Source organism: Agelaius tricolor, unplaced genomic scaffold, assembly GCF_023055355.1.
Source record: "Agelaius tricolor isolate 1412-34295 unplaced genomic scaffold, bAgeTri1.0.p SCAF_9, whole genome shotgun sequence".
NCBI lineage: Eukaryota > Metazoa > Chordata > Aves > Passeriformes > Icteridae > Agelaius > Agelaius tricolor.
The window spans coordinates 2173185-2196129 of NW_027269269.1; the positions used below are offsets into that span (position 1 = coordinate 2173185).

General features: G+C 35.0%; 1 protein-coding gene across 15 annotated transcripts in view; it reads right to left on the reverse strand.

Moving 5' to 3' along the window:
* The window catches only part of PAN3 (poly(A) specific ribonuclease subunit PAN3), a 79481-nt gene that overhangs the window by 17529 nt on the left and 39007 nt on the right, over positions 1-22945 (reverse strand). For 14 of the 15 annotated variants that reach the window (XR_011680238.1, XR_011680239.1, XM_071434002.1 and 11 more), the window contains 7 exons: positions 18734-18884; positions 10592-10839; positions 9907-10011; positions 9158-9215; positions 7879-8040; positions 7601-7717; positions 7381-7482 (listed from right to left, as the gene is read on the reverse strand). Coding sequence is in view for 13 of the 15 variants with exons in the window: in XM_071434002.1 (XP_071290103.1) it covers positions 7381-7482; positions 7601-7717; positions 7879-8040; positions 9158-9215; positions 9907-10011; positions 10592-10839; positions 18734-18884 (943 nt within the window). In the remaining 2 variants the exon portion in view is untranslated. The remainder of the gene's footprint in view (positions 1-7380; positions 7483-7600; positions 7718-7878; positions 8041-9157; positions 9216-9906; positions 10012-10591; positions 10840-18733; positions 18885-22945) is intronic. The other variant, XM_071433991.1, reaches the window with a different exon arrangement.

The following is a 22945-nucleotide window of genomic DNA, read 5'->3' on the forward strand; positions in this document are numbered from 1 at the left end:
TTGCAGGTAGGTTTCCCAATTAAACATTTTCTATCATCTAATAAGAAAAAAATAACAAGCTAATTTCAGCTTACATGAGCAAATCGGACAAAGATTTGGAGGCTAAACATCACTGAACACAACTTCACTTATGTTCTGCTGTGACACTGCTCCCTGACAAGTCATCACTGCATGACCCCTGTTCCATGGGTCATATGAAAGAAATGCATTACTCTCCTTCCAAATGAATTTTTAGTTCTCCTTTGAAAAGTAAAACTCAGTCTTTGCAAACACACACAAATCCTACATTACAAACAGTTTGAGTAATATTGAGTCACAGATGAAAAAATTAAGATATAGATAAAAAAATGTTATTTTAAGTATGATGTGTGTAATTCAAGTAAGCTGGCATTGTTTGCCTTGTATGAAATTGAAGCAGAAGAAAATACATCCAGAGTAAGACAGTACATCTCAATTTTACAGACCACAAGAGATATTTCAAGAGGTTGCCTCAGTACTGATTTTGCTTATTTTGAGACCAGTAATATCATCAGTAGTAAGTAAAATCATGTAAGCAACTGATTGGTTTTGCTGTGAACTGACTGCACTCTTCTCTAAACATTTATTTCTTTTTAGCTTTTTTCTTTGTTTGTTTGTGGGTTTTAGGTTGTTTTGTTTTTTGTTCTTGTTTTTTGAGGTTGGGGTTTTTTTTTTCCCTCCCTTTCCCCCTTTTCCTACATAACCATATCAACATCTGGGCATTTGATCAAAGTAAGGATATGTATACTTGCATGCATATGCACACACAAAATACATGCACAGTGAAAAAATGTGGAACACATTCCTGATAACTTTTTACTGGAAATTTTACTGACTTAGGGGTCATGGGCTGAGAATGTTACAAGCTTTCATTTAAGCTTTGTTTTGTCCATTTTTGAAATTTTAGTTTGCTTTTCAGGTTTAAGGTACTTTGGTTTAGATTATGAAGATCAAAATGCTGACTCCTTTAAAAAACAATAAATTTGGCATGTCTACTGAAAGCTGAATATAATGAGATATTGTTTGTTTTTTCTGGCCCCCTGATGAATCAGTATGCAAATCACTTCCCACAAAAACCATCATTCCAAGTCTCATGCAGCAAACTTTTCCCTCATAACTCTCTCTTCTTCAGAGTGACAAAAACTATAATATAAAATGACTGAGAAGATACAACGTCCTGTACTAGTTTAGACTCTTTACTACTTGCTGTAGAATGCACTTTGTATCTAGTGAACAGCAACATGAGTAGCAAGTTTAACAGGGATGTGCATGGATACTGTAAGACAGTTACATCTGTACAAAGTAAGTCCAGAATAGAAATGTTGCTATAATATCCCAAAGAGAGAGAAAAGCTGAAACTTGGCAGCTATTTTTGTGCATGCATAACAGCACCCACCCTTTGATTTTCAAATTAAGGCAATGTAACCAAGGTAAAGTCCAATATAAACAGAAAGACCAGAGTTTGACACAGCTTCTCCTCATCTATCAGGAAATCTCAGCAATGTTATTTTACTACTGGAAAAACTTACTTGAGGCTACAGCCAAATCTGGGCTGTGGCTTTCACACCAGTTGGCTGCACCCCACATTCACATACACTAAAGGTACAAGCTAAAACATGGGAAGAATCAGCTTTGAAATGCCCTCTTACATATCTATCTGTTCAAAATAAGCACAATTAAAATCAGTTTAGTTTGCTGCAATGCTGACTATAATGTACGTCCCAAGAGGCCCACCACACCTGCTGCAGACAACACTTGAGCAAGGACCCAAGGAAATGAGACACAAAAGCTTGCTCTTCAGGAGAAACACAGTTGGAAAGCTTTCCAAACAGTGCTGAACACAAGGGAAAACAGCACAAGAATGTAAGTAACCATTACCCAAATGATCAGAGTATTACTTGAAAAAGTGTTTTGTTAAGAGATTCCATGGTTGATTTGCAAAGGCTTCCCACCACAGGCTGAATCTATGGCTACAAGAAGCAAAATTTCAGACTGTGTTCTTCCCACCTTCTGCATGGTAGATTCACCTCTCCTAATAATTTCGTCTCTGTGATGTAGAACACAGCCACAAATGGAAAAGATTAAAAATTTAAAAGCTGCCATTTCAAAAACACAGGTTATCCATTATTTTTCCTTGCCACATTGGGATAAACATAAATAAATAAAAATGCCGACACTTTTTAGTTCTGTGGTATGCTGTTGACAACAGAACAAAAAAATTTACCCTCTATACCAGTGTGTATGCATATATTAAGTTCTTCCTTCTTAAAAAAGTATTCAAATGAAATTCTGTTCTCCAGAGCAAGTGTGAATCCAGGAATAGTCCTAGGGTGGGAAGTAAGACCTGGGAACACCAGCAGTAGGACCTGTTTGACACCATTAGGAACACCGAAAGCATGCCAAGAAACAGCAATTCTCACACAGTAATGAAGAAAAAAAAAACCAATGAGAGATTCAGCTGTTTACTAAATTGAACTCTCAGGCTTGTAAACCAGTCTTTTACATTCAGAACTATGAATTGTTCAGTGTTTACTTCAGAATTATGAATTGTTCAGTGTTTCTAAGTTCAAGTACTGAAAACAAGACAAATGCAGTAGTCTTCATCTCTCCTTCAGGGAAAATTGGGGTTTGGTTTTACATTTCCCCGTTTTCAATGTACAGAAAGGTTCTGAACTACTAGAACGCAGCAGTATTTCTTGCAAAAACTCCAAAGCTACTGAAAACTCGAACTTACTTTGAAAAAGTTGCAGCTTTTGGCAAAGGTATTTTAGGATAATTATTAGTCACATATTCTGTCTTCAAAAACATCATGCTGACTTTCAATATTCACATATTCTTACTCCTCATCACACACTATTCATCTAGTCATCACACAACTTATTTCTTTTTCAATAGAAGGGGTATTTTATAAAAGAAACATTCAGCACGTGGGGATGTAAAAAACTGTAAAGTCAGCAGTGAAGTCCATTTTTGTGCATGACATACTACTATTAATGTGTCAAAAGCAAAGCAAGTTTCCCAGACCACGCTTATCTTCATCAGAAAGTATTTGTTTGCTGAAAAACAGAAACTGTGCTGCTGAAAACTCCTGCTAACAGCATGTACACCAACATTTAATTACTCAGGGTTTAAAAGCAGACCAAAGGACATAACAAAGGCATGCTTATCTCTGCCAACCACAAAAACTCATCAGGACAAACCTTTCTGGCAGCTGCCAATAGTTACTGTTAATTTGCCAGGATTTTCTGACTGTTAAGTTTTAAAGTACATACATTCAGAATTTGGTTTACCATTCAGTTATTGGACTGTTAAGAGCAACATTTCAGTACTTTTGGGTTAACTCACTAATGCAAAGAGAACATAATTTCAGCAGAGATAAATGCACTAATACATGCTATAATCTGAAGCTAAGAAATATAAGTTGGAAGAATGCCAAAAAGTTCCAGAACAACAGATTTAATGTTTAGAGTATGAAGAAATGTTTTGAGGAAATATAAGAAGTGAGAATAATATAAGAAAAAGCTTTTCAAATAAATGTACTTTGAGTATCAATTAAATGAAAATTGAGATTCCCGATTTTAAACTGTGCAAATTTAGTAAAATATGACAGAACAATGTTAGATTATCACACTGTACCATCTGAAGGAAGAGGAGGTATCATTGAATAAAGAACACAAGCAACAAATTCTACTTCATTCAGAAGTCAGAGACATTAGTTTAAGCATAAAAATAAATGTAAGCTGCTATTTTTCTCCCCCACACCAAATCTCTAGCAAGGCAGTCCTGTAACAGGGTCTGTAAATAACATGGCAAGAAGAAAACACCCAAGACTGACCACATTGACACCAGTGACATGCAAGACAGCCATGTAAACCATAATCCTCATCTTTTAACTATCAAGGTCTCATGTTGCCAACTCAAGTGTTCAACATAAATAAGGTTGCATACCTGAAATCAAATTCTCTGAGTTCACTGATCAGGTTCACAGTGTTGTGCCTCCTAAAACCTTTATAAGCAATTGTACTAATCTGGGCCTCATGCTGCAGAGTACCCAACTTCCATCCATTCCCCTGCTTCTCTTGGGAGTCCCCTCTAGGCAGGCAGACGGCCAAGAAACTCTGTGAGGGGATGGAGAAAGGATCCGTGAAGGCAGGCAATTCTGAGAAATCAAGTTATAGGTATGCAATCTTATTTTTCTCTCTTAAATTGCTCCTTCTACTGAGGACCAGACTAGAGAGCAGCAGCTATCAAAAAAAAAAAAAAAAGAAAAAGAAAGGCCAAAGCAAAGATATGCAGAAAGATTTGGCAAAATTTGGGAATTCAGGTGACTTCTTTTCCCCTAATTTATCTAATTTATCTACTGAAAATATTGAAAGAGCAGGTAGTAATTGCCACAGTCACGAGACAATTATCTTCCCTACATATCCCTGTAAGTTCTGTTGCAACAGCTCATTTTCATTAAGTAATACTTTGGTTCAAACAGACATTGATGTCTTATTGCCAACTTCCCAGATTATTCCTGCCTATAAAAGGAAGCTGAAGTAGGTGAAACAAAGGGTCCAGATAGCCCATGAGCCTGTTTCAAAGACACATACACTAAAGTCAGCTTGCGATGAATTATGAAGTGTATAAACATAAACAAGTAAAATATTCTATTAGCCTCCACTGATTTGCAGCCCAGAAGTAAATATCATGCCTATGCAGTCCCCAAATATTTCTCCTCCATGAGTAAGCCCACTTCCCCCTTGAACTTAGGCAAATGTCCACAATAATCTGTGAAAGTTCCATGGCTTAATTATCATGACAGCATAGGTTTTGAATTTGCTACCTGTCTATTTTCATTGGTAAGTCCTTAGTTTTAGGCTGGAAGAAATAATAAACTTTTTTTATTAATTTCTTTGTTATTCCAGATGATTTTTCAGACCATATTCCAGGCACTTTTAACCCCATTATATTCCTTTTCTTCTTTAAAAGCATGAAAAGCATTATTCCACTTTGCTGTTCTTCATCCAGCTGTTCCACACCTTTGATCATCCCTGTCACCTCATCTCAACTTCTTTGCTGCTCTTCTACGCCTTTCAAAATGCATGAGGAACACAGCTACAGAGAGGAGTCTATCAGGCACACACAACTTGAATACAATGTCTACTATTTCACTGCCCTTTTCTTAATAAGCTACATCAATCTATTTCCTATTTACAGCTATTCAGCAAGAGGACAGTATTTTCTTCAATCTACTTAACTGTGGTCCCAGACCTATTACTGAGTGGCAACAGTCACAACAGAGGCCATCACTTCATGTTTAAACCTAGTTCCATTTTTCCTTTCATCACATTGGTTTACATGACATCACCTGCTGTATTATCAGTACGAGTTCCAGTCTTGTAACATCCTTCTGCAATCAATCACAATTGGCCTTTGTTTTTAACAATCCAAATAATTTGGTATTACCAGCAAACTTTGACAGACCATTTATCTTCAGAACAAACAAGTGAATGTGTTAAGAAATACAACTCCCAGGACATCATCTTGTGAGACCCATCAGTGATCTTCACTGTTCACTCTTTCTGTTTCCAATATTCTAACCAGGCATTAACCTAACTGAGAACCTTCTCTGCAATATTAGGTTCTTTTAAAACTTAGGTTCTTTTAAAGACTCTGTTGGACTTCATTGAAAACTCCAAGGTCTTACCTACTCGATCTTCCTTTAAAGAACTTTGATAGATTAATGAGACATGACTGCCCTTTATAGGCAGTAACTTAATTATTCTCCAGTATGACAAAAAAATGTGTTCCCAAGAATTTTATGTAACTTTTATTATTTTTTCTAGAACAGACATCATTCTACTATGATTCTCTAGATAGATACAAAAACATAACAAGGACTGATTCACATGGAAATTGAAAACCATGACTGGGAAACACTCAGGAGTCTAGTCCTGCACGTAACAGTCATTAACCTAGCAGTAGATCTTCCAGTTTTATCTCACCAAATTAGTTTCACATCAGGCTCATTGAATCTGTAATTGCACTCTGATTTGCCGCAGGATATGACACATCAAACTGGGGTTTCCTCCATCTGAGATATTACCACCAAAATCAGTGGTGGAAATCAAGTTCCATCTCCACTTAAAATGGTCAGCTCAGTGCAAAGTCAGTGAGAATTACGCAGTATATAAGGTATCCACAAGTCTTTGAATGTATGTAAGGTTTTCTTCAAGCCTTTCAACATATTCACACACACTACCAAACCATTATACTCTGATGTAAAAGATAGCCAAGTGAAATTCTAGATGTCAGCCTTTGAAACAGTTTGAATTCACAGCTAAAAGCTCAAATTCAAAAGGCACAAGAAAGAAAAAAACCTTAGCTTCTGTTTCTCTTCATACACGCAGCCTAAAGACATTTAGGGAAGATCTTCACTAATTAAAAAAAAAAAACAGGCCATGTCACAGTCGTCTGGTCATCTTTAATGCTGGATCTAATTTCAGGGCTGGTCCTGCATTAAGCAAGAAGTTGGTCCTAAAAAGCTCTGCAGGGTATTTTTCTACCTCAAGTCTTTCTGTGATTGCATTAAGCAGTGACCACCTCTCTTTCTCCGCATGGCACTGTTTGTGTTGCCAACTCCTGACTGCAGTTTGTAAGACTGCAGGGGTCATAAACTGGTCCTAATAGGAAGAATGATTGACAGCACAGTGTTTTGGAGAGGAAAAGGCTTTAGCCACAAGCATATGGGCTCTACTGCGTCACTTGCTGAGCCATAGGCCATCCTGTGACAGATTTCATTTAAGAATGCTTTTGTAGTGACTCCATTGAATCTATGTATAAACATCATTAAAAAAATTTCAGACCTAAGATGTGAAGTTGGTGTCTGAAAAGAATAAGGTACAGGGATTTTTCAGTCCCTTTCTTGTCTTAACTAGTACTTCACATTTCAAATCCTCAAATAAAATACTGCTTAATTATTCCTCATAGTGAGGAAAAAAACAGAAGGGTAGGACACCTAAACAGCAAGCATCAAATTGGCACAGCATATCTTTTGAATTTTGGAACTATTGCCATTAAATGATAGGTGTGACCTGGTGATAGACCTGCAACAAGGACACTAGAGCTCCTGGCTCCCAGTTTTGTTCCAACTTATTTTTCTCTCAAAGAGTTGTAATTCCCTTACATGTTGACATCAATTTTATATTTGTTTGATAATTTAAAAAGATTTTACAAATAGGAGGCGAAGAACTCTCTCATGTCAATCAGCTTATGGCATGATTAGCCAAAAAAATTAAGTTGAACAACTATTTGTGACCAGATGTTTACTGCCGAAACAGTGTATAGAAGTATTGTATCACAGTGTGGTTTCCTTACCCCATTTCCGTTTTGTGAAATAGGAATCAGCACTAGGGTCATTGAAGTGTCTGCTCATCATAGTCTCTCCTCCAGCATGAAAATCATACGCAAACACTAGAGCTGAAAAACAGAAACAGGTGATATTTACTAACTCAAGCATATTTGAAAAAAGCATACACACATCAGCTGGGGGGGAGCTGGGGGGAAGGGCAGTGGGAAAGAAAAAAGAAAAACTTACAGTGTTCTCCAAAAGCTTTAGTGGTAAACACTTCACGCAAAGTTACAATATTTGAGTGCTGAATCTTTTTCCACATGTCAACCAATACCATGCACTTTGTGTTAACAAGACGGAAACCTAGGGAAAAAATGAAACCCATGGTTTAAAGTATAATGTTTAGAATGAGAAAATTTTACTTCAGCATTTAGTCTGAAACTGCTGAGAAGGAACCAGACACTAAAATATGACTGGTACACTCTGGAATGCTAGTCCTACTGAGACAACTCAATGTTTCTCACCATGTATCCTCCGAAGGCAATAGGGCAGGTCATCTTTACTATTTACAGCTTTATAGCACGATGTAATGTACCCAAAGTTGCTCGTTTTCTGTATCCGATTGGGCGGTGGCAGTGGTTCCAAAGGAAAGAGACTGTGGTAGCTGTCCACTTCCGCAGGAACTGCTAGAATCAGTTTATATGCAGAAACATGTTAGGCCTTAGCTGACTTTGAGAAAATTACTGAGTAGCAGAGAAAATTAAAATGACTTCCACTAATATTTAAATTATCTCCACCATCTTTTAGGTGCACGTGAAGTTAAAATTCACTATTTTTGCTTTAACACCAACATATTCATAGGTTCCTAAAAGTGATCCCACTGACCTAAAATTATTGTCTTCAGAAAAAGTGTTACACCAAGTAAAATCAACAGAATACATGCCATTTCCATTCCATCTGCCATTTTCTTATTTACCTTAGAAATTCACCCTTATGAATGATATTTCTTTGGTGTTTTTCTTACACTGATTCAATAATAAGCACCAATTTCCATGCAGACTTCATACCATAGTAAGAACCACATTTTCCTCAGAAAAAAAGCAAGTATCAGTCTTACATGTTTTAATATACTAGTTTATAAAAAACAGGAAGAGAGAAGTGCTAAAGGTTTGTAAATCAGATTAAGAGATTACCTTCGCACTTCATCAGGATTAAAACACTAAACTGCATTTTTAACTGCATCATTATCATAGTATGCACACATTTGAGAAGATACTGCAAGCAAAAATTATTTAAATCAAGCTGAATAAAAAAAGCCAAATCACAGTAAACAGTATAATGGTTCTTCTGCCTGACAGCTAGCACAAAGCCTTCTCTCATATACCAGCGAAGTCACTTCAAAACAAACTGTTTTGCTAGTTCACATACCACCTTTGAAAATATATTTAAGGAAGTACTTCATTTAAAGAAGTACCTAATACCTACAAAGTAATACAAAACTGTTCTTCACAGGGCTTAACTGCCTTAATGATTTTTCCTTTGTCAGCAATTTGAACTATTCCTAACCATTCCTAACCATTAAGGAATTTCAAAACAGAAGAAAATTACAATAGAAGACAGAAAGAATAATTCACATTTCTGAAACACTGCATTTGGTTAACCATGGCCCAGGCTGATGATTAAAGCTACACAAAAAAATAAAAAAAGGTGGCAGCTTTTGTAAGAGGTTGTTAATATAGATGAACGTACATGGTTGCAGAAAAACATGATCACTGTTTAGAGTTTTGAGAAACACTTACTTACCAGGAATATCAGCCTGATCAATCTGGGCCATAGTTATTAAGTGTCTGTTGATGAGTTCCTGAAGGAAAAATTAAGTTAAGTTTTGAACATTATGATTCAGCTCATTAGTTTTGAAAATTTAAGAAAACACTGTCTTTGAAGTACTAGCATCTAGTACTTCAAAAGTACTAGCACTAGTACTACCTGTACTAAAATAAAGAATTAATGCAAGTGTCTAGGGTAGAGAAGATCAGAAGATCAATAGCTTGAAAATTTGAATGATAAAATACCTAAATTCTTAAAGGAGCTTCAGAAGACATTTGCTATAGCTGGCACTGACAAAGGCAACTACTACAGTAAAGCTGAAATTAATAACACTCACAGCCAGCCTTGAGATGATGAACCCTGAGCAGAGCTCTTCAACTAACACCTGCATACACTTGCATTGCAGTGGGAGACTTTCAAACTGAATAGTATTGCAGCTTAAAATAATGTTACAAAAATAAACCCATGCATGCCAAAAAATCACATCAGTAATAGTACTGAGCTGAATAGTAAATCATGGCATGCAGATTAGATTGCAGTCATATATGTTGTAACTCACCCCCACCCTCTGTTGTACTCCCCTTATTACAAGATCCGATTTTTCAAATTCTCCACAGGGAAAACTGACTGCACATATTGCAAGTGTCTATTTCTGTTCTACCATTAACAATTTTTTTTTTTTTGCCGAGATATTAAATTTTCCTTTAAACTCTCTAACATCTTACCTGTCTGAGCTCATCTGCCATGAAGAAGGAAGGTGCATTTGCTTTTGGCTGCATGTAAGCAACATGAGGTGCAGCTGGATGGTAGATGTGGTAGTTTGGAAAAACCTAAAAATAAAATATTTCAAGAATCTTTTTCAAGTCCTTAAGGATAAAGTACATGAAGAGTTTTCTCACTCTTTCAGTTCAAACTATGAAATCCTCATGTACAAGTTACAAATATATTGTCAGATATGTTACCATTTTTGTATGTGGTATTCACTTCTAAAGATTTCAAGGGAGAGGGAGGTGTATGTGTATATATGTATGTACGCAGTTATTTTCACAGTTTTGTAACTGCCTTTTTCCCCATCACTATAAATATAAGAGCTATTTAACCTATCAAAAAAAAAATCTAGACTTTTTGATGTTTTCTCATTATGTATGTATCCACTGAGACACATAGAATGCTTTCCTGCTATTACTGTGTTAAAACCCCAGAAAGCTCTACACAGCTGTAGAAATATATAAAAATTACTCTGGTCCTTATATTTCAGTAATTTTTGGATAACAACTAAAATAACTAAAAGGTTAAATGCCTCACCTTCATACAGAATAAGCCATTTATAGCATTAAAAATAACACCTGTAGTATCAACCAATTCAGCACTTACAAACTCCAGACAACTGTGTACTGAAAGCCAACATACCATTCCTGTGAGAGGTGCTGGAGTTGTATCAGTGTAGAAGTATGTTGTTCCACCTACTGTTTCCTTCTGGATCACCTGGCCAGTAGATGGAGGCTGAGAGACAGCATTAGCGACAGATGCAGAGGCACTAGTAGGCACCATATAGTTTGCTGGGTTAGGAGTATGACTTCTTCTTCGAGGAGCAGGAGATGTATGAGGAGTTATTTTGGGAGAATGAAGAGGAGAAGATCCTGCTGACAGTGACATTCCTTAAAGAAATACAAGAAGACATTCTAGATCAAATCTATCATCAAAAAAATTTAGCAATTTCAGAAAAGCAGCCTTCACTACCAACAACATTCTGAGCAGGTGAGACACTTAACTCTTCGTATAGATATAGAAATCCTTGGGAGATAAGACAGTAAGAGCATGACTGAACAGGTATCTTTCCCCCAAAATTTTTGTTTATTGCAGAGAAATAGGGCTTGGGAACTTACAATATACACATGAAGAAATGAAATTAAAAACATAAGTAGCTGAAAAGGGAAGACAAGTCAAAATAATGCTGTGTCTAAAAGACAGTTCATTAAACTGCAAAAATATAAAATATTAATGATTATGTAAGTGAATGTTTACTTAACAGTTACATGAGCAGTCAATGGAGTTTGCTTAGCTGTAACTCACTTCACCTAATTATGCATGTACGTTTATTAGAACTCCACAGTTATGTCTCCAGTAATACAGCTCATAAATAAGTGTGTGAATAATACACAATATGCTACTAATAATAACTTCAGGGGAGTAATTACCTATTTTCCTATAATTATTATATTTAAAAGACATCCTCCAAAAGATCTATTTGATATGCAAAAATAAGTAACATCTCATGATATTAAGTCCATTAAACAGTCCTGCTGGAATTTTCTTATTTATTTTAAATTATTTTATTGGCTGCTGTTCACCTTCAACATTACAGGAGCAACTCCACCGATGCCTGAGAAACTCTGCTTCTAAACAAAGTGCATTAATGAAAAAAATAAGGGCAACTCTTCATACACACTTTTTAGTTATCAAACTAACTAATTACTAATTACTTCAAGAGCTATTGCATGCAGAATTCTCAGATTTGCTTACTTATAAAAATTAGCTGTAAAGTAGACATTCCAGGGTGCTGCTGAGGAAGAGATAACCCTTCAAAAAAACTCCTTGCAGAGTTACTTACTAGCAGAAGATCTGACATATTCAGATGTTCAGATTAACACCAAGGAAAACATCTTTGAAAGGCATTATTGCTCAGTTCAGACTGGGATGTACTTTCTTTTCTATACAGTCAGAATTGTATTAGTCATACTAAATCTTTTCCTTGAAAGAATAGAAGATACACAGCTTTCATATTTAACATTCTGATGACAGCTGAGAATTCTTCTCTAATTAAGAATGGTTAGTTATTACTCAGGTATTTGATTAAATTAATTACATAAACTCTAGTAACCAGAGTAATTTAAGCAAATATCCAACTAATAAAAGCAAGAGGAATTTTTTTTTGCATACACACTTTTTAGTTACATAAACTAGTTTATTTAACTTCAATCATGAGTTACTGTATGCAGAGTTCTCCAAATGCATCATCAGTAATGCGTAGGAGTGATTTCATACTCGGATCGTGTCCCTAAAGCAATCTCATCCCTCCTACATTTCTTTCTTTTCTTTTTTAAAACAAAAGACAAAAGCAAGTTTCAGTATTAACAAGTAATCAGTACCTTGGGAAAATTACTTTGAAGCTATATTACCCTAATGATATTAAAAGAATATTTGTAACCTTTCATTTAGCTCCTCTCATTTACTCCTTTGACATCTCAAAAGCCACGTTTATTAATTCAGCACAATTCTCTTTTGTTCCTCAAAAATGAATAGTTCCAACAAAATGAACAAGATTTTTTAAATGTAACTAGTAAAATCATATGCCTTTCTTTTTAATTGTGTCCCTTAAGCCATTTATTCTTTTTATAAAACTGTAAATTATAAGAATATGGAAGGATAAAAGTCTGCACTTTTCTAGTCTAGAACTTTTCTTTGTATTAATACTCATACATGTGTGTACACACATCTTATAGATAAGCGGTATTGTAAAATATTGCTGATCAGTGTACTAACCTAAAAAATGAATTATAATAGGCACTGATAAATGGTAACATAAACAGTCTCCTAAAAATCTGTTTAGAAATTAACTGTATGATTGTAAAATGTTACACATCTGGATAGTTACAATTTATACTACAAAAGAAAGTAAATTTTCATTAAGGGAAAAGTTACTTTGAGTGACTGAGTAATACTTCAATATTTCAATAGCTCTGTAAATATTGTTACATTTTTAACAAAAGACTAAAACACAAATGCATTCTTAATCCACTGGGGAAAGATCAATTTCAAATGAAACGATGTATTAGTATTTAAAGCTGAAGGATGACTAAAGTGGCCATTAAACTGAAGCAACTCTACAGTTAATGATAACTAAGAATTGTCTTCATCCATGGAAAGTTAGTGACATGTCTTTTGCACTCTATTTCAATAAAGTGGTATTAACTGAAGTCCTCGCAAGCACATCATCTCAACTCAGACAGGAATAAATAGCTTCAAGAGTAACTCAATAGAACAGCCAACTGTAGGGATCAGGAAATAAGAACTCAGCAGCCTTCATACATACTGATGGAAAATTAACTGAAGAGACCTCTCTGCTTTCAAATAAACACTGTAGGTACAAGACACTAAGTAATATCTTACAGTAAAGTCAAGACTTGCAACTAGCTAAAATTATACTGTAACCTTCTACTACAAGTTTCCCAGAAAAAAAAAAGATCTCTGGTGATTTTTAGAGATTCAATTTCAAACAATTTCCACTTTAAGATTTACTTTTCAAAAAAATTTATCCCTGTCAAAGAATAGTTACACACACAAATCCTTCATGTCTTTGCACAGGTATTAATGCAAGATTGAAAGAAAAGGATCACAGCATCACACAAATCCTTTCAGATGGCCTTCCAGTCTAGTTAGGTCTCCTCAGAAAGGACATTGAGAGTTCAGTGAAAATCACCCGGCAGGCAGAACATATGGCCTCCTCATTTGCCAATATGCTTTGAGTTCAGGAGAAGAAATAAGCTTGACCAGAGTCTGGTTTTATTCTACTAGAACACACTACACATGCTACAACAATTTTGCTCCTACTGCCGTGGTAGGTATGGACAGGTTGAGACAACAAATACTGAAGGTTACAGATTCTTCTGAGAGACTTGCATTACATTCTGCACAATCTAAATAACTATTGAAAGCCCAGCATAACAAAAAAAAAAAAAAAACAACCCACAAAAAAAAACCCACAAAAAAAACCCACTTAATACAGCAACTATGCATATGTAAGTACTTCAGGCAACTAAAAGAGTGCACAAACTCAAGCAGATATCACCAACTTCATTAGTATTTCAGTAAATTAAAAGCACACTAATAGTAATATTTAACCATAACAAATGGAATTAGAGGAAAATAAAAGAAAAATAGTTTTTTTACCAAGTGATTATATATTTCTACTGACTAATCCTCAAGGAAAAAGATGTTACTAAATATACAATAGTAACAACAGAATCAGACCTCACAGAATTAGGCTGGTTTTAATAGCATAGTTGATAAAAATGCCTATTCACTTAAGGGCCTAACAAGAAATGAGCTTTTAAAAACCTACTTATGATTTATATATATATATACACACACACATATACATGTATACACATGTATATATATATAGATAGATAGATATATCTCACTCCTATCAGTGATCTTGACAAATAATATTAAGCTTTCCCTATGAGAGGGTTCAAGATTTCCCTGCATCAAAATTCAAATGCCAACAGGAATACTATGACAGACATCAAAAAGCCTGTTTCAAATTGTCCCTCTCCATTCCTTGTCTTAGGGAATCTTAATACACTTCATGAAGAAGTCAAATACAATCTTAAAAGATGAACTGCAAGGGGAAAGGGCTTCTTTCACTTTTCTATCTAAAAAGAGGTGTTATGGTATACAGCTGTCATGATGTTGTCACACCAACACAAATGGTTGTGGGATTTGAAGATTTTTTTCCCAATATTCACAGTAAATGTGCAGGCTACCTACACACACCTGCAGCTCCTGATGCCTTCTTGTAAAGAGAGATACTTACATATCCCTCTTATTCTCATATTTTCATTTATTGCCTTGTTTTTTATTTTTGAAGTTTCATTGTGACTGAGGAAAGGGAAATGGCAGACTCTGACATGCATTTGAGACAATGCCCAAAGATATTTTATGAGATTAATATTTCTAATAAAGCTTTGTAGCACACAATGTATTTGAATTAAAAGCTACATTGTATTTTGAATCTGATAATTCACACAGATAATCAGGATCAAAGGGCATTAAGCATGATTTCTTAATGACTCAGTATCTACAACTTTTTGATTTAATGACAATTCACTTAGTGAGGCAGGATTTCATTAAGTTCAGGTGTATGCAAATCAGCTGGCCTACAACATTAAAGGTTTTAAAAAACCTTCAAGTTTTGCCTACAAATTTACTAGTTTACAACCATATCCCTATGTCTCTAATGCTTGTAACATATTCAGAGGTGAAAAATTAAACATTTAATATTTTATCACTTTAATGTTCTGTACTTTAGAGATACCACAGACCACCAGGTAAATTTTGAAGAATGACAAAGCAAAGTAAATTATAATGTCAGATTATTTCAAGAACTTAAAGTAGCATCCCTAAATTCATTAACTATTTCTTTTTATTGTAAGCTTTCTATCAGGTCATTAGCATTGTAGCTGTGTACTTTCAAGTTAATTAAATCTGCTTCATTCCCTAAACAATTTGTATTTTCAATTCTTCCTCTTCAGTTTCAATTGGGAAAATAAGATAATTTTAGAGTCTCTTTGCCTTCTTCTCTTCTTACATTATTCTGGAATAGCTGCAGAACTTCCTCTGCACCACATTTGATCCAAGAGGCTAGAACAAGTTCTTGGGGCCTTCAGCCACACAAACCACCTCAGCTGAAAGTGCTCCATCTCCAGCTGGGACTGTGGGCTCTGAGAGCTACAATCCTAAAGCACATCACAATGGAGATGTGTCAATTGGACACGAGCACAGCACTTATGGCTCCTAAGCCTGCAGGTTCAGACTGGCAGCAGAAATGGCATCTCCTACATTCTGCATAGCTCAGAATCTGACTTGGACTAAATATAAAAGCAACAGCAATTTGCTGTCACTTCCATCAGTGACAAAGGCATCATTCTTTAGGTATAACCGAGACATTTTTCACTACTGGGGGCTATACATCTGTTCTCTCTCAAGTTCAACACAGCAATGACATCTTATCACTTCAATGACATTCATGAATTTCTTTCATACACTGTGTTGCATATTTAATGGCATTAATACTCTAACACAGCCACACAGGACTGGGTAAGATAAACTTGGAAGCAAAAGTGCTATTTGAAGATCGTCAACTTCTTATTAGATTTCCCACACAAATGACAAACAGGGTGTGTTTGCTAGCAAGGAAAGGGAGGAGCAATAAGGTAGTATTCAGGTGAGTTTACAGAAAAAGAGTTTGGAAATGGTAAAGGAGATCTGTTTACAACTCTTCAGTGAAACAATTTTCTCCCACCACTTGTGTAAGCTGCACTTCATATCACTCTGTTTCCATACTCTATTAAAGGCCACCAAGGTGAACACAACTCCATGTTGAGATAACCCTAGAAAGCACTTACATAAATAAACATGTGAATGTGGGAGTAACCTTCTTCCATGCTACATCCTAGTCGATATGTCAGGCATGGATCCAACAAGTTACCCACAGAAGTATTTTATGTTTCCCCTGTCATATTTTTCAGTATTTCTGCAGTACTGTTGACAAGACAGGCAGAACAAATATTTCCCAAGGACAAGAAATACTAGATGTCAAAAGTGGTTTTGATTTGCATCTACCTTTAGAGAAATCTCAGAAATTAGGTATGTGAAAGAACTTACATTTTTTCATCATCAGGAAGGAAATCAAAGAACTGATTTCATAATTTACCTACTTTGTTATGAGTGAATAAAACTATAGCAGTCTTAAATACTCCTACTACATTTCCTTATTTCTCATGAAATTTTGACTTCCTCCAGTATCCTGTAAATTACAATAAGAAATCCTAATCTCACATAAATACTTAAATCCGCAAAGTTATTCTACTGGAGAGTATTCACCCTTTAACTAGAGGGAGACTTATCTTTATTCAAAGGAAAATTCTTATAAACTCTTTACATGGCTTTTATTTGAATTTGTTTTCACTTATTGAAACCTAACATATCTCAACCATTTTTTCATGACAACTTCACAATGTATTTCAGTATTTTTTCATTCTGTTACCCAGTATGATCTAAGTGGTGAAGTTTCCCCACACAAAGATACTGCTTTCTTATTTAAGAGCCTAAGCTTTTAGAAAGAGCACCTCCTAGCTGACCTTGAGGTAACAGGAATTTTTGTGCATGGATCCTGTTGACAGCTTTAATGTTGACATTTAAATAAAAATAAATGTCTGTGAGCAGTATTTACATAGGACACTTAGGTTCAGAGAATTCTGCACTTAGTGAGAGAAGAAACGCTACTAGAAAAATTCAGAGAATCCAACCAAGGTCCTTACTTTGAACTATATTTTCATTTTATTTTTACAGGAAGAGCAGGGAAACAAGCCAACTCTGCCTGAAGTTCTCTCTAATGAACACTCCCCCATCCCTCTTGTCCATAAACAAACAATAGTATTTGAGGCTAGAAAGTATGCAGCATAGGTATCTATATTTATTTCTAGGACCTGAAATTGTTGTGCGAACTTCTTTCATCAGTGTTACTTATCCTTTCAAGTATTACTTACAGATAGTAAAGAAATTGGACTGTGAAGGATCCCTCTGAGACCCCACTGGACACTTTCCAAAAGTAGATCATTTTACTGTATTCTATTTAATCCTTTATACACTTTTCAATCCAGGTGACAAGGCTGAGAGGCATATAAACACAACAGTTTTCCAATAAGACGGTACAGCACAATATAGGATCAAGCAGACACAGTACCACAACATGTTCATTTGGTCAGCAGAAGTATCAATCTGTCCTAGCCTGCTCTGCTATGTTTTCACATGCAAGCTTAATGCTGGCTTCTTTCACATTGACACTGGCATCAAGAAAGACTGAAGTTCATTTTAATAAATGGTAATTGCCAATAGATGTTTAAAAAAATCATTTATAGCATTAATGCAATTACCTAATGGCTCTCGGTAGCCACAAGAGACTTCTGGAGGTTTAAGTACATACAGAAACTCATTAAAGAATCTGCAGTGTGAATATCCAGATTTGCTGATAGCTATATACTAAAAATATTTTAATTTTAATTCTATTAATTTTGTTTAAATAAGTTAACACCTTAAGATCAGAAGACTAAAAGATGCATGAAGGGCTTGAACTTTTCAAATGTGTAAAAAAAAAATCTGTCACTCAATTACATAACTGCATGGGACACATTTCAGTAAGAGTTTTAAACCTGGGAAATAACTATAAATTAGAAGTCTTAAAAGTGAGATTACATGTGACAGATACAATAAAATTAACACGATTTTGCAAGGCACAGTATTATAGAATTAGCTTGTCTTCTACTTTGTGTTTTTAAAGCAGATTTTTAAGTCCTCATATGCACTCATTGATAACAAAAAAATACTTCTACATCACACAGTCTAGAAACATATAAAAAGAGCACATTGGTGTGTAGTAAACCAAGATCATATGCATTGTAGACTATAATGCATTTCTAGACTATGGGTAGTATAAATCCTCTCCAGGTACTGCTCTGGCAAGAACCACTCAGGACACAGTATGTGATAAATCAGCAACCCTTTTCCCCAAAAAGAGCAGAGTAAGTTGTTAATTTCAATGCTGCTGTGGCTGAGCAGATTTCACAGCCTGCAGTGTGATTTCCATACTACTGGAATATAAATCCAAAGTTCCTCTGCTTTTTAATGATTGCCTTAAAATTAAGAGCTGAAGTAGGAGGTAGCTACACCTATAGCACACTGTACTAGAAATCATTACTCTCAACTTACCTGGTGCTAACCCAGCAGTAGCAGGACTTCCCATGGAGGGGTGAGAGAACAAGGCTTGAGAGAAGGCAGACATACTTGACTGGGATACATTACTCAGCCTGGAGGTTGATCCTCCTTTAGGAATAAACTCACTTGCAGAAGGATTTGGTGTCTGTTAAAAAAAATAATAAATTAAAGGTTTATTTCAAATGAGAAGGGATTTATTTGGTAGAAAATACTTTCTAGACAGGCCTACTAGTACAAGGGGTATTTTTACAGTACATACAGCTTACTGAAGAGAACAAAGAATACTGGAAGCTTGTCTGCATGAACAAATTTAGACATGTTTTAAGCTTATGTCTGAAGTGTTAGAAGCAAACTTTCCATATGAGCAGCTGGTCTACAAATTCATACAACATTTTGCAAAAGGCTTTCCATAAGCATTACATTACAAGTTGGAGAACAGATTTGACACTGAGAAAGCTTTGCCACAGCTGCACAGACTGTTCTCCCACGACTTCAGCAATTTTGTCTCAAACTAACTAGCAATTTCAAATTAAAGGAGTAAAAATGATTCCTACTAGAAAAGTCACCCCTGCCTCTATTTCATATAGATCTGTATGTTCAGTTTTTTTCTGAAGGTAACTTCTGCTTTAATTACCTGTTTTATTTATCTAGCACCCTTAATAATAAAGTCTAATTTGGTGCCATGGAAAAAAACAGAATAAGAATGATGGCCAAACATCCAGTATTTGTTAGTACATAAAACAAACACATGAGCAATTTTTAATTTCTATTAAAATCAGTGCAGACAGTTTTGTAGTTTGGAATCATGGTGTTTGTTTTGAGGTGAAGTTTTTGTTTGATTTGGGGCAGGAAGGGTTAGAAAAAGAAAATCCCAGTTAGAGCTCTGAAGGCAAAACACTTATCATTGGACAAACAATTACAAATGACAGGAGTGGAACAAAAACTACATTAAGCCAAGAAATAAAATTAGTTATTACATTAACACACTGAAAATCTTGAAGATTATTGAATTACAGGATTTAGTTTATTAAGTAATCTGCACAGTACCTCCCAAAAGTGTCTAAAGTTAAGTAAAATAAGAAGACAGCAACAGTTCCCAGTAGACAAGGGGTACTGTTAAGATAATCCATAATGGTTTTTACAGAAAATTGTATTGGACTACTTTGCTTTCAGGCAATTTTAAAATAACCAAATATATCAACTGTTAGTTAAGTTACTAATACTGATTTTACCAATATAAAGCAGCATCAGAGAAATAAGTTAGTGCCAAAACAGAAGTGAAGTGTGAACATCAGTGAAGAAAGCATTTGAGAACAGTTTCCATTAACTGGGTTTTAATACCTTTACTTGATTATTTCTGACAAATATCATAGTATTAATGTATTTCAATGCAGAGAAAAAGAAGGTTCTTAAAGTTGTAAAATCAAAGAAGATGCCCAAGTTTAAAAGCAAATAGCAAAAATAGTCTACCTTTAATCACACAGTAAATTTTAACCATGATCCACTTTATGATACCAACTACCACCTTATTTGTCACCTTACATGTGCATGTTTCTGAATACTGAAGGAACAGCTACAAGTAAATATGCTGACTGTGAAGTAAAACATTTAAATGGGTAAAGTGTTCCATGAATTTTAAAACTCTTTAATCATACTTCAGGAAAACATGTTAAGATATACACTAATACAGCAAAACAAATTATAAGTTGAATTATACATATTGAAAACACGTAATTGATCCATTTATACTCAAAAGGTAATATTCTGGACTTATCTGAATTTAGGAACAGGAGTAAGTAAGAAGGAATAGTGCTCCTCTAGATAAAACTGGCATGCAACGATTCAGTGAAATTTGCACTGAAACTGAAGAAAATTACAAAGGTGGTGAAGTACAACTTTTCCAAACAGTGATAGAGCCAAATAGCCATCAAACAAAACAACTGGGAGAGCAAGGGACAGAATTTGCATCATCTTGCTTTAAGAACACAATTCCAAGGAACTACAAGATCTACATTTTTCCACTGCTAAAAGTAGCAATGACACATGCACAGCTTTATCACATCTAAATACTGTGTCAACCAGATGACAAGGGTGGGACATGCCACTAGAAGCATGCAAGCAGAGAAAAAGACACCTTCTGGAAGGTAACTCAGACTTTCCTAGAGCAACTGAGAGAGTTCCCAAAATCCCATCTTATTTTCACCTACTGATTCAAACTTCTACGGCACAGAGATGCATTTTATTTCTAATCACATTCTGCAATTTTCATAGACCAGTTTTCCTGTCTAAAAGTCACTTACTTACTAAAATGTTACTTACTTGCAAAAAGGTACTTACCTACTAAAAGTTACCTATAACCCCCATCAAAATTTTTAAATGCAGCTTCACTTTAAGAAAGAGCTCCACTTTAACTGGGAGGTGTTTTAATTTATCCAAGTGAAAGAGTCAAACCCAGGAATCTGCTAGGGCTGATCTGGTTTATACTGTAGAATTACAAACTGCAATGGGTCAAGTCTGATGGAAATTCAGTTTCGTTCCATTATTTGAAATCACAATTCAGGATGAGCATCAAAGCCGAGTAAGATGAAGTTGTTTTTACATAACTTTGATGAAAATGTTGTGTATGAGTAAACAGCTCTGATTCATGAAGACAGACCCTATACTATGAAAGCCTGTTTTACTTCTCTGTGATGCTGAGATGCAACATGAAGCTGCAATCCAAGACTTTTCTCACTGGTAAAAAAAGTGATTTAACTTTTGGTTACAATTTTAAGACCCTTCCATCTTCAAGTTGTTTTCTAAATACAGAAAAATACAAGTTCCACAGTCAGTAACCACAATAAACAAATCAAAGTAATACAGCAAATTCTAGTGATTGGTGGTCAAAACAAGCAAATACTGTCAGACAATTTGAAGCTTAAGCCCCAATCCACATTTAAATTCATTACATCTATGTGAAGCTGCAGTTCTTAAAAAAGTTCTTCTATGCTTTGGAAAACATTTTATCTGAAGTAAAATATTAATTTTTCTGAAAACAGTTTTCTTGCATGAAAATAATTAAGATAATGAGGCCAGATCAAGTGACCAAACTAAGTGAGGGAATGTAATATTACTATTAGCTTTTTAATATTTAATATCTTAATTAGTTTTGAATCTTTGTAGATAACCATTTTACAGCAATGATCATGCAAATATGCCAAAATGAGAAAGCCACATTCTTAGTGGCCAATGATTCAAAGTATTATATTCTTGGCCTTCAAAACATCCTACTTTCATTCTGTCAACTCATAATACAAAGTATAAATTCCAGTTTTAGCTTTACATTTGGATCAATGGCAAGCATGAAAATCTGTTTAAATGGTAACCATGCTTTAGAATCCAACTGAGTATTCTTACAGTTTTCCCATTAAAGTCCTACCAGACTCAAATGGAAAAACTGTAAGATGACATTTTGAAAGACTTCCCAAGATGACAAAAAAATTTCAACTTTTATAAGAATGAAAATAATCTAGAGATCTTCTTAGTGAAAACATTTTCTTCATTCTGTATTATGTTTAGATTTTGTATACAGCTTTTAAACAAATGCCATTTAATTATTAATTCGTTATTCATCTCAGAATAAAGTAACTTATTCATGCTAGATGAGGCTTAAAATTTTAAGTCAGAATAAATCAGGATTGGTAAAATATGTAGAGAAAATGGGTATTGAAAACTGTTATTAATTTTCAAGAGTAATTCAGAAGAATAGACATGCAAGAATCATGTAATGATTATGCAATACTGTGATGTTAAAAAGTAGCAAATGTACTTCTAAACCCAAAACAATAAAAAAAGCCTACTAGTACTGTCTGCACTGTATTAAATAAGTCTACTTTCAGGTTCAAATGCACATGCCCCATAAAAAGGGACACACAAAATTTCAAAATGCTAATCAACATGTCTTCAGTTAACAGCATAAAAGAGAAGTACAGCTGTGTCAGCTACCTTATGTATTTCTAGCAAACCACCTAAGATGACTTCTAACTGATACCTTTGCTAAAATTGCCATCATTACCTTTTTCCTCTCAACCTTGCCAACTGAAATGTCACCCACCTCCTTCCAATATATTAGTAAAGATGCCACAAACTAAAGCAGTAAAGCAACTTCCCTAATTACTACCTGAATTTCTTTATTATGCATTCTCAGAATGATTCCATGAAGAAACT